Below are 12,899 nucleotides of genomic sequence, written 5' to 3'. Positions count from 1 at the left end.
ACAACAAGTTTGCGAAACTTGCGACCCGACAGGTAAGTTCGCAATTTGCGACATTGTTAAAAACCCTCGCGAACTGGCAGAAACCCGCGCAAACACACAAAAAAAAAATCCGCAAATTCGCGAGAATTCGCGGATTTTGCGGATTGCGAGTTCGCAAATCCGCAAAATTCGCGAACGCGAGATTCGCAAAATTCGCCCATGCTTAGTGCACATCTGAAATAAAAACGTCAATTTAAAAGCATAAAGTATGGAGGAAGATTCTTAGGGTTCAATGGCCCGACATTATGGAACTGCTTTAGCCCCCACCTCCAAATTGAAGCACAATAACTTCAGTTGAAGAAACACCTGAAAAATAAACCTTCCATTAAGTCTTACAGCTACATGGAACAATTGAAACTATCTAAACTACTAGGTTCATCCTACTCCTTTAGCTGGATGCTACCTCTAACGTGATACCTTGCTGCTCAGACCAGGACACCATTCCTTGCTACCCGCATCAGCATTATAGTGCCATTACCAAGATGCTCGGATTAGAATACCAATCCTTGCTTTCATTATGAAGTGTCTGAACTACACACCCTGATACTCTTTTCCTGAGATGATACAATTCCTTGCTCACCTTATGAGATTGCTTGTCTGATAGCCTGACTCTCTCTGTTCAAGAGGATGTGAAGCTCCTTTCAATAAATAAGCTGGAATGATTTTTCAAATCTGACTGCAACTGTCCCTGAGAAAGTTTCATGCAATTATACATTGTGGAACGAAAAAAGTACTAGCAGGAAGATTTTAATGGGATTGAATATTGGACTATTTGAAATATAATATAAGAGACTTGGATGAACTAATGGGGACACAATATTGCCTGCTTTTCAAACAACATAAAAGTGGGATTTTCTTCAAATAGTTGGGGGTGTGCTGAAAAATTTTCATTGCTATCTGCAATGTGTAAAAAGTCCACTGATCTTAATATTTTAAGCAACCCAATATCCCTCTTCCGTTTCAGCACCAAACTACAGAGCTTGCTGTAAATCAAGGACAGCAGGCTGATAGCTTCTGAGGTTGCTGAATGCTTTACACAGGTCATTGTTAAAAACATGGCCTGGAGCCTCATTTATTCTTTTCAGAGTGGCATGGTAGCTCACTGGGTTGGCGTAGGACCTGATCTCCACTCTTCTGGTAGACTACCAACCACCCTTTCTCAAGATCCTCTCTGGAAGACAGGAATCTCTCTTCAGTGCATGCACCATTGCCGCTGAGGCGTTAAATGCAGACCAGAATGCTGAGTGGGCTCCATGTTCTTTTGTTTTTTTTACTGGCTTGTTAATTTGTTTGTGTTTTACAAAGCCGCAAAGCAGAAGTTTGTGGGAAAAAAAATTGCTAATGGCCCTGACTCTCAGTGAGTTATCTCACTACCTCTTGCGACCATTGATCGGGGTACTTGTCTGTGACTGCCATACCTTGCTAGGTGGTCTCTGACGAGTCACTCCTTCCTCAGGTGGAAATCGAACTGACGGGTTCGACAGCATTGTTGACTCAGGCTCCACCGGTGGAGGCCACGCATTTCCTCCCCAAAAGTTTTTTTTACAATAACTGGGGGCTTATAATTGCCCTATAAAAGGCTGGACATCATTAATTTTACTATACAGACTTGTTTTGATGCGAGAACATGCCCGTAAAATAAGATTGCAGAGCTATTCGATTATAATAATTTATTACAAGTGAATATTGACTTCACATTGCCACATTCTCAGAAGTTCTACCTGCCAGATTTAATGGCTCATTTCTTTCTCTTCTGCTACCTCACCTACAGACGCGCTGGAAAAATACCATCACCCTTGACAGATTGTCAGAGAGTGCCTGCTACGCAGAGTGCATAATGCGCCTTGTGATGCTGAGCAGTGGAACTGCTCCTGGTCGGGTCTCTAGTCTGTCTCTACTTTATCACATGGATCTGAAGAAGAAATAAAGCTATGATCCTGACTACACCTACAGACTATGGATCTTTCTTGCCCCACCCCCTCCCACTGACCAACGGACATTTCCACCCCAACGAGTAAGGCTGCAGGGAGGTTTTCATTAAAAAGATTCAAGGCGTAATATTTAGTTACAGGTTGTGATGCTCCCTAGCCACATATTAAGGCTGAGCTACTATTTAAATAATCGATCTTCCCCTCTAGTCTCACAAAGCTCTGCAGTTGCCAAGGTCAAACATGAGTTGAACATTCAGTACTTTATTTTGTATGCTGCTTACTCGCAAGCTTTGTCCTTTTGAAGTCTCCTCATAGTGCTGTATCACCACATAACTCATTGGTGACATTGTCATGGCATTCTAATGTGCAGTTGGTGGTGCTTTGTCCCATATATTCATAGATTCTTGTTTTGGCTTCTTGCTAGATACTGTGAGGAGGCCCCAGGAGGAAGCGCCCTTGATATCTTTCACTCTTATAGCCAGACGTAATCTGGATCCTCCATTGGAGAACTGGACCATGGAACGCATGTGAGTATCACATGGTCATGAGACTCAGTTATTGCAAACTACAGGGACTTTTTCGAAATCCCACTTGGCAAGCGTATTTTGCAAAACACACTATCACCCATGAAGGTATCCTGGCACTAAGCAGGTGTGTGTGTGCCTAGCCCTGCCTATGGTAAGTTGGTCAATTGAAAATGCAGGTCTTTAACTTCTTGAGTAATTCAAGGAGAGAAGAAGAGGCTCTGATGTGGCATGGGCGGTCGTGCCACACTTTAGGAGCGATGTAAGAGAACGCTCATCCTCCTGATGTGGTTCTGTGAATGCATGAGATGTGTGTGAGTAGGAGCCCTGCGGAGCGAGGTGTCAGGTAGGTGGGGCCTGAGATGTTTAGGAGTTTGAATTGAGCGTGTTTGTGAAATGGAAGACACTTTGAACGTAGAACTTTCTCCTGTAGTCTAGGCCACATTTAAAGTATGGGGGTTCTGTAAAGACTGTCTGTAATACTGTTTCATTTCCCTGCATGTAGTTCAGAGGCCCTACGGTCCCTTCACACGGTCAGGCTTGACAGGGAGAAGCTCACTGCTATTGAAAACCTGGAGGGCTTGGAAGCAACCAACAGCCTCTACCTTCAGCAGGTAAAATGTGATGATCTTACAAAGCAAAGCAACATCCCCTCAGTGCCTTATAGAATAAACATCTGATTAATCTCCTACTTAACATAAATGTTACTAGGGTCACAATCTGAGCTATATGTCACTGTCTGGCACCGCTATCCTTTTTCACTCCCAGACTAATGATATTGTTTGTAATTCATGGAGTTTACTATTTCCCTACCTACAACTTCCAGGGGCGGCTCTAGGCTCATGGTGGCCCTGGGCAGCGAGCGTAGGTAGAGGGCCCCGGAAGAGGGGGTCAGGGCGGGGTGGAGCGCGGAGACCAGTGAAGAGGGGGTGGTCAGGGTGTTTGGAAGTGGAACAGAGCCGGAGGCCGCCAAATCCCTGCCAGGGGCCACCACGCAAATATGTAACCATCCTCAGAGGATTATTATATTAAGGATATATATTGTCGTGGTGGCCCCTGGGGTTTGGTGGCCTTGTGCAGGTGCACAGCTTGCACATGCCTAAGGCCCCTGCACCTTCTATAATTCACCCTTCTCGTTGTGTAGGCTATGGTATGTGGCTCGGTAGCATACAGCTATTGTCAGGCCCCTTTGCTGGCCACGCTCACCTTGATCTCAGTCATTGTTTAGTGTCATGACCCATAGCACACATCCTCTTTCCAATCTACATCCATGATGGTCTCAGAAACATGCCTAATGCTATCACTTCTCTTTTTCTACAGAACAGAATCAAGAATATAGAAAATCTTGATCATCTCTTGAACCTGCGGTGAGTGTGATTAGGGCTGTAATACTTTGTGTCACTCAACTTCCACTTTCCTGGAAAGAGATATACAGTCTAACAGAGGGAGGAAGAGAATAACCTCACACTTGCTTAACCTGCTTCTGTATGCAGGCTACATAAACTCTGTTATGGTACAGAAGTATAGGGATTAGACCACTCATGTTACCATCAGTTAAGAGCCCCATTTTGACTCGCTAAAAGCTGAATTCTAAAAAAGATACTTTCTAACTCTGTGTCAAATTACTGAGAACTTCCTCCTCTATACAAAACGGTGCTTGAACAGTGACAAGACGAAGGTAAATAGTTCAGTCTCACTGTCTGAACTGGCTTTATGTGGGGATAAGCATGGTAATACGCTGACTGATTCCTTATATAGATGTGGGTATGATAGGTCTGACCTACCATCGGTATGGCTAGGATATAACAAAGACCATGCAACGGTCTGGGTGGAGTGTTCCTGATCACTGACTGCTTGAGCTCTTGATAGCATGTCACTAAGACCTTACATGGCTATGTTTAACCCCTTAGCTGCTGAGGATTTTCCACACGGAGAGCTGTGCCCTTTTTTTTGATATTTGGGGTACTTCGCTCTTACGCCTTCATAATTTTTTTCTGAATAAGGTATCCATGCCAAATTTGCATTCTTTTTTCCAACATCCTCGGGATTCTAAAGATACCCAAGGTTTGTGGATTCTCCTAGAGGGAGCCGAAAAAAATAGGCAAGAGATAATTAAATTTCGTTTACTTTTTAAAAAATGGGAACATGTGTTTTGAAGAAAGTATGTTTTTGTTTCCTAAAGTGGAATCGACAAAAGGTTTGCTGTGGTAGGATCACCATCATCCCAGCTTTGAAGAACAAGCAGAGTTTTAAAAAAACACTGTGTTTACATTTTTCTATGAGGTAGGCCATTCTTCCACATTTTTATGGTTTTTACCTACAAATAGTTTATGGTTGAACCAGACCGAAAGAACAACCATACTTATTAGAAAGTAGGCAACATTCTGAATTAGGCACGAGGTCATTTGTGTTGATCCCTCAAGGTTTTATCAGAGAAACTAACTGTTGAAATAATGAAAATCAGTAGGGGAAAAACAACAATTTGTGGCACTGTTTTCATCTGTAACTTCATGTCATGATAGCCAATTTACAAAAGCAAGATATGGTTATGCTCAATAGACCCTTCTGGTCGCATGGGTTGTTGGGTTTTTAGGTTCTCCAAAAACAAGGTGTGCTGATTGGTTGGAGAGGAGGAGCCTCTCGGCCCGAGTTTGTCCGCTGCTCTGCCAGTAAAGCTATGTCCGACCCAGGGCCTGATTTTGAGCCTGATTTTGAACCGGGGTCAGGCCCGGACTGGCCGTTGCGGGCACCGGGCAATTCCCCGGTGCGCCACAAGGGTGGGGGCCGGTTTTGGGCCCCTGGGGGCCGTTTTTGTTACAAGGCCGTTTTTGCAGCGTTGCTGCAAAAACGGCCCTGTAACAAATTCAACCGAAAACCGGCCCTGGCAAAGAGCCCGGTCGCACCCCCAAATCCCCCTGGCGGGGGCCGGCCGATCACTTTGCCAGGGCCGGTTTTGGTTCCCAGTCCGGCCCTGGCCGGGGTTGAGCCAGGTGCTAAGTAGAGTTGAGCTGGTGTGGGTGTGCAGTGGAGGTGGTCGCCTGCTCCCCGCACCCGGCTACCGCTCCTTGTTCACCACTCCCTGCTCCCCTGCCTCCCACTTTGCCTGCCGCAATTCTTTGAACGGAGCAGAGCTGGTGATTGGAGAGCAGGGGCAGAGGCGAATCGTGCGGCGGCTCATTTATCTCACTCTTTCGCTCCCACAGCTGCAATATCTATGTTTTCCCCACATCCCCACGGAGGTGGGCCGCCTAATCCCAAGGCAAACACGCCAAAGGGAGCGGAGAGGAGAGGCGATCAAAAGGAGCTGAGTTGAGCAGAGTGGAGCAGTGAAAGGGGTTGGAGTCAGGACACCTGGTTGCGACGTTCAGGTAAAGAGAGCGAGCAAATCCATTGCGAGACGCTTCCTGTTCCCTCTGCCTCCTGCCCCCCACTTCCTGCCTCCTGCCTCCTTGCTCCCTCGCACTCCTTGCATACACCAGGGAACTGTGCCATTGTAGTGCGGTAAAAGTGGCAAAAGTGACAGTAAAAGCAGCTATTTGTCACAACAGTAAAACAGCAGAGTCCATCAGTCCAGTTACAACAGCCCTCTGCAGCCCTCCGCAGAGGAAATTAGTTAGAAGGGGTGTGAGTTAATCATCAAGACCCCGCTCACTAAAGTTAGTGGCTTCATGATGAAATACGACCAGAAATTTGCACACACAGATTTATGAACAATTTAAGTACCCAAGCAAAAGGGAAAAGAGGGTTGTTGAAACAGCGTCCTCACAAAGTTTTTGCAAAGAACTAAGCCACAAGTCAATAAAGAAAGTCCAGCATGCAGCTATATGGCTGAGATACCCGCCACCCCCTCTCAACACAATCCCCAGGAATGGGAAGACGGAAACGGTTCTGAACTTTTGGAAGGCGGGAGGGAGTTACCCTCCCGGCCGTATTTATTAAAATATGAAACAAAATTAAAACATTAAAATAACAGTTTCATATCATGTACAATTTCATTTACACATTACGATGTTCTTGGCTGACCTTAACACATCTCTAATACAGAGGTTCTCCTAGCCGATACTAAACATCCTGCAAATGCATTTCTCAAAATTGAAATTGTACATCCTAACATTACGGGCCAACGGCAAGGTCGTAACCGGTGTCAGATCCCTAATACCAGAACTCCCCCCTCACTTGTGAGGGGCGGTCGCACAGAGGACTGTACCTCTGTGCCTACTTCCAATTTCCCTTGTCTTAGCGGGGGCCCCTGTTAACTCGACGCCATCTTAGTGGTCGTCCGAGGACTCGTGTGAGGTGTCTAGAAGGTAGCGTAGACCCCCCTCCCACCCCACACAACTTACCACATCTGCCGTCGCAGATGTCCTGGCCCCGGGAAATTCCCAGGAGGGGCCCGTAGCCCCTCCTCCCCAGGGAGGGGCCTATGGCCGCCTTCCCTTTCGGCGTCCCCATCCTTAGAGGGGACCGCCTCCCCGTTTGAGGGGCCAATGGCCGCCTCCCCCCGGGCGCTCCCATCCATAATGGGTGACGCCCCACCTCTAGGGATCTTCCAATTACTGCTCACCGATCATGACCTTACCGCCCGACCAAAATAAATACGACAATCTAAGACTAAAGAGGAGAAAAGACAATTATACTTAAGCAATTCAAAGTATAACCTCTACTGAGCATCACTGTTCAACTCTGGTGCAACTACTTTGCTGAATAAAACATGCTGAAAAAGAAAAATTATCAACTTTATTACATACCAAATTACCAACTTTTATTCAGAACAACCTGTAAGAGAAACAATATCACGTCACTCGACTTTATTCAAACAAATCGCTGTCATCAGGGGCTGGTGGGTGGGTCAAAATTGGCTCTTCGTTCCGTCTCGAGCTCACGTGCAATGGGGAGGTGCAGCTTCAGAGCACAGGAACAAGAGGATGCTTCCTTGGCTTGTCGCTCCTTTTATCCTTCTTCGGGCGGGCGTGGACCCACCTCCAATCCGCCTCCGGGTGTGGCTAGTGGTGTCGGTGTCTAGGACAACCCTCTCTTGGGCGGAAAAAGGCGCGCCCCGGCTACGCCGCTTCGGGCATACCAGCCGAGGCTCGCCTCCCGCCCAAAATGGCTTCCCGGGGGGATCGGGGTACTCCACCATACGTTCGGGGGGACCGAGTGGTCGCCCCTTTCCATATGGCTGAGATACCCGCCACCCCCTCTCAACACAATCCCCAGGAATGGGAAGACGGAAACGGTTCTGAACTTTTGGAAGGCGGGAGGGAGTTACCCTCCCGGCCGTATTTATTCAAATATGAAACAAAATTAAAACATTAAAATAACAGTTTCATATCATGTACAATTTCATTTACACATTACGATGTTCTTGGCTGACCTTAACACATCTCTAATACAAAGGTTCTCCTAGCCGATACTAAACATCCTGCAAATGCATTTCTCAAAATTGAAATTGTACATCCTAACATTACGGGCCAACGGCAAGGTGGTAACCGGTGTCAGATCCCTAATACCAGAACTCCCCCCTCACTTGTGAGGGGCGGTCGCACAGAGGACTGTACCTCTGTGCCTACTTCCAATTTCCCTTGTCTTAGCGGGGGCCCCTGTTAACTCGACGCCATCTTAGTGGTCGTCCGAGGACTCGTGTGAGGTGTCTAGAAGGTAGCGTAGACCCCCCTCCCACCCCACACAACTTACCACATCTGCCGTCGCAGATGTCCTGGCCCCGGGAAATTCCCAGGAGGGGCCCGTAGCCCCTCCTCCCCAGGGAGGGGCCTATGGCCGCCTTCCCTTTCGGCGTCCCCATCCTTAGAGGGGACCGCCTCCCCGTTTGAGGGGCCAATGGCCGCCTCCCCCCGGGCGCTCCCATCCATAATGGGTGACGCCCCACCTCTAGGGATCTTCCAATTACTGCTCACCGATCATGACCTTACCGCCACAGGCCGGATAGTTGACCGGCTATCCGGACCCCCCACAAAAACTCCTACTTAAAGGTCATGGCTGCAAACTCTTTAACCAAGCTACGAGGTCTCCTATGAGTAAAGTATTCCCCACCCGGGACAAATGGACCCCATCCTCTAGATACATATGGTCCCCCCTGATACATCCATGAGGAATAGAATGCAATGTACTTGTACGGAACAACCTACCAAGTTTGTTATTCACTTTCTTCACCGAATGATTTACAGCAGACACAGAATTAGCCCCCCGCCACACCTTCCGTGGAATCATATGGGACCATGCAATCGTGCACCCCGGAACCCTTCTCGCCAACCAACTTACTGTGGATAGTATCAACTCGAGAAGTACTCGTCGACCAGTGGTCACCAAATCATTGCCCCCAAGATGCACTATGATTACAGATGGCGGTGACCTTGTCCGCCCTAACAAACCCTCCATAAAAGTTTGGAACTGGTCAATACAGAGCCCGCCCCTTCCGTAGAAGGTCACCCTGTACCCGTATTCCCCAGCCATGTGAATCATGTCACCTGCTTTGAATACGTCTGCGGCACGCCTCACGTATGAGTGGCCCACGACCCACACCACTCTTTCCTCAGCCGGTGATCTTTGACCGCTGGTTCCCATGTGTCGGGTCGACTGCACAGTCCGCCCCGCCTCGTAAGCTCGCGAAACTGTAAACCAAACAAAAAACAAGAAGCGTGAGTGCATGACATTAGCTTCACAACATGTGCAACCGCACATACCTTTTATAACAATTCGAGGACCAACGCCCCAACTGTTTCACTTTTTCCACACTCAGACCCCTGGCTGTAGCCTCTGTAGCAGCCCCTATCCGGAAGGAATGGGTCCCAAACTCGCACGGGTTCAGGCCCGCAGCTGCGCTTGCCATTGTTAGCACCCGCTGGAACTGAAACCTAGTCAGTGGGGTGGCGTCGGCGTGCCTCAGCAATCGTCCCCCCCATGATGCCGCCCTCTGCGCCAAATACTCCTCAACGCATGCTACCGGGCACATGGGAGATCCCAGAATCCGCTGGACTACTACGCTGTCCCCGATCGCTCCCTGATCGGTCTTGGACCTGGCAAATGAGACTACCATTGTCTCCCCCTTAATTTGAATGTGCTCTCGGCACAGACCTCCCCCCGTATCCTGCTTGTTCCTTGCTACCAGTTCGCTTACCCGCATAGCCCCATGGAATGCTAATGCAAAAGCGGCCCGGAATAGCACTGTCTCTGATTGAGATGAATATGTCGCAGGAAGTACGGACAGTAACAGGGCCAACCTTTCCAGACCTATCGGGTGCCTCTCATCCACTCTGCGACCCTCAAGGCGTTGCCACCCATGCAGCGCCTTTTGTACCAGAAAAGACGCTGTGGGATCCTGGATGCCATGAGCCCGTGCCATGAAAGAAATGGCGGCCCGGTGCCTATTGGCCGTAGCCACTGATTTGCCTGCCTGATGTAATGATAACAAAAATTTCAGGACATACTCCTCTTGGCCCCATAGCTCCCCCCTAGCTGAACCCAAAAAGGACCAATAAGAACGGAACGCCCCTTCATAAGCCTTCCTTGTCCTGGGTGCTAGACTCTCTCCCACGAGGTCTTGTAGTCCGGGGCACCGAGAGACCAGAGAGCTTCGGGAAATGGTGCCGCCACCGGGTCCGCTGAGGGCAGAAAACCCCAGAAGGCCTGCATACGGGAACGAGAAAGCGCATCAGCTGCCTGATTTAACACCCCTGGCACATGTCTTGCCCTAAAGTGGACGTTTAGTCTCATACACAGCAGGACAATTTCCTTCAGCAATCTCAAGATCCATTTGCAGCGGGCTGCCTGACTATTGATACACTCAACCACGGTCATATTATCAGACCAGAACACCACAGAGCGATCACGAAACCCCTCAGGCCATGTTTTTAAGGCCACCAGAATAGGGAACAGTTCGAGAAACCCAATGTTACCTGTGAGCCCACTCTCGTGCCACCATGCCGGCCAGGTTCGTGCTGACCAATGATTACCAAAGATGGCGCCAAAGCCCACACTCCCTGCCGAGTCAGTCCACAACCCCAGCTCCTCGGAGGAAACCGCTGGTTTGTTCCACACGACACGACCGTTGAAATCCGCCAGGAATGCCAACCATATGCGCATGTCCTGGCGAACCTCTGCCGAGAGCCTTGTGCGGTGGTGCCCTTCCTTAAGGCCAACCATGGCTTGAGCAATAGAGCGGGAAAAGGGGCGAGCCATCGGTATCACTCTAAGGGCAAAATTCAGCTGACCCACAGCCTGCTGCAACTGATGCAAATTTATTTTCGTCTCGCTAATACATGTTTCAAGCGATGCCTTAAATTTCGTTACTTTTTCCTTAGGCAAACGGAAGCACCCCTCTTCGGAATCGAGCTCTATTCCAAGAAACTCGAGCGAAGTAGACGGCCCCACTGTCTTACCTGGTGCCAATGGCACGCCAAAGCGTCTCATGAGATCACAAAATTCATTCAAAGCTTGTGCACATTCTATGTCCCCGGCTGCCCCCAGGAATAGAAAATCGTCAAGATAATGCATAACATGTGTAAACCCCGTTGTTCTTGTGAACGCCCATTGCAAAAAACTACTGAATCTCTCAAAATACGCACAAGAGATGGAGCAACCCATTGGCATGCATTTATCCATGTAATAACGTCCCTGAAACATAAAACCAAGGAGACGCTGATCATCTGGGTGTACCGGGAGCAACCGGAACGCCGACTCGATGTCTGATTTAGCCATCAGCGCGACGGGCCCCAGGCGATTCAAAATGGCGACGGCCTCATCAAAAGATGCGTACCGCACCGAACAAACTCCCGGGTCAATCGCATCGTTCACCGAAAGACCCCTTGGAGCTGACAAATTATGTATCAACTTGAATTCCCCTGGATCCTTTTTGGGGACCACTCCCAGAGGCGAACAAACAAAATTAGCAACTGGCGGCATGTCATATGGTCCAGCAACCCGACCTCGGGCCACCTCTTTCCCAATCTTTGCTTGTACCACCGCCGTATTCTGCTGAACCGATAGTTGGTTCCTACATTGTGCTTTTCCCTGAAAATCCCCCGCCGGGATGCGGAAACCATACGAAAAACCATCTCGCAACACCCCAGCGGAGATATGATCCGGGTATTCGTTCAGCCAAGGAATCAGTGCCATGATATCAACCGGGGTAGGTAGAGGCGCCTCTCGGACTATTTCAGACCTGTTTGGCGCCTCCTCTACTTCCCGTATCACCAGTCTTGGCTCTGCACATAGTCTCGGGGTGCGAGGACTGCCCGCACCCTGCACATTCATGCCTGAACCTGCAAGACCCCTGTGGCCTAGTACATTTGCCTCTGTTAAAGCTCCAGCAGACCCCTTTTTTACCTGAGTTGCCATTATTCCTTGTGTTCTGATCCTTGCTTGGTCCCGCCCGAAAGGGCGCCCCTGACGAATGGCGGGAAGACTCGACCACGTTTCCCCCCCAAGATGGCGACTTCGCCGCGCCTGACTTCTCCATTTTTTGCCAGGAAATGGAGTCGAAACAATCCCACGTCAGGGATGAGTCGTGCTCCTTGGACTTACGAAATATGCTATCATAACAAAACCATTGACTACCCCCATATGTTTCATAAAATTCCATGATACGTGTCTGATACACGGCTAATTCCACCAATAATTCGGGCCTACGTTCCCCCATAATTGCAGTGAACATTCCAAACGCTCTGCCCCAATTGCCTATCGATTCTTCAACTCTGAAACCGGCCATCTTTGCGCGCCATACACTAGGATGCAAAAACTCTTTTTGATTTTTTACATGCTCAATCTCATAGTGATCGGTCAACAAGGAAAACATGTTCACATATTTATCCGCCCATATCCTTTCTTTCACCTCAATCGGGATATGCTGAACAACTTTTTCCCTCCTTGAAGGTACCGATCCCTCCCCGCCATCGGCAATGGCTGCTTACCTGAACCGGTAGCTGTGACCGTAGTCCCTGCCGAACCAACGCCCGATACTGGTTGTTCCACGGAAGCCTGCAGGGAAACAAAAGGACACGGTGCCTTCGCAGCATCTTTCGATTGCCGCAACTGCTTCATTATTGACCTGGCTTCTTCAGCCGTGGCCCCCTCGATCTCTTTGCCCAACCATGCCGCCAACTGGGCAGCCAGCTCAGGAGGCATATCCTCCCCGTTCACAGGAGTGACCACCACCGGGATTGGTTGCCCCGCGTTCGGGACCGGAGTTGGGGCCTCGATCGGGGTGACCGGGTGCGTTGGAGGTGCTTCGGGAACCGGGGCCTCCCCACCCGACGCTCCCCTCTTGGCCCTTCTACCTCTCCCGTTAGGGACCACTCCCGGCAATGCTGGTCCGATGACTCTCTTTGGTCCCCCCGCACCATTCATTGCCGCCATCTGCTTCTTCATGTCCGCCATGTCCTTCATCAGC

At 49.2% G+C, this 12,899-nt stretch overlaps 1 protein-coding gene across 1 annotated transcript in view; it reads left to right on the top strand.

Annotated features, from left to right (window-relative positions):
• LRRC46 (leucine rich repeat containing 46) overlaps nucleotides 1-12,899 on the top strand; it is a 186,441-nt gene that overhangs the window by 115,821 nt on the left and 57,721 nt on the right. Inside the window, exons 2-4 of the mRNA XM_086924299.1 lie at nucleotides 2,395-2,497; nucleotides 3,000-3,108; nucleotides 3,815-3,861. Coding sequence (XP_086780425.1) covers nucleotides 2,395-2,497; nucleotides 3,000-3,108; nucleotides 3,815-3,861 — 259 coding nt within the window. The remainder of the gene's footprint in view (nucleotides 1-2,394; nucleotides 2,498-2,999; nucleotides 3,109-3,814; nucleotides 3,862-12,899) is intronic.

Source organism: Lissotriton vulgaris, chromosome 5 (assembly GCF_964263255.1).
Source record: "Lissotriton vulgaris chromosome 5, aLisVul1.2, whole genome shotgun sequence".
In the NCBI taxonomy this organism is placed as follows: Eukaryota; Metazoa; Chordata; class Amphibia; order Caudata; family Salamandridae; genus Lissotriton; species Lissotriton vulgaris.
This window is presented reverse-complemented; position numbering and strand designations above follow the sequence as displayed.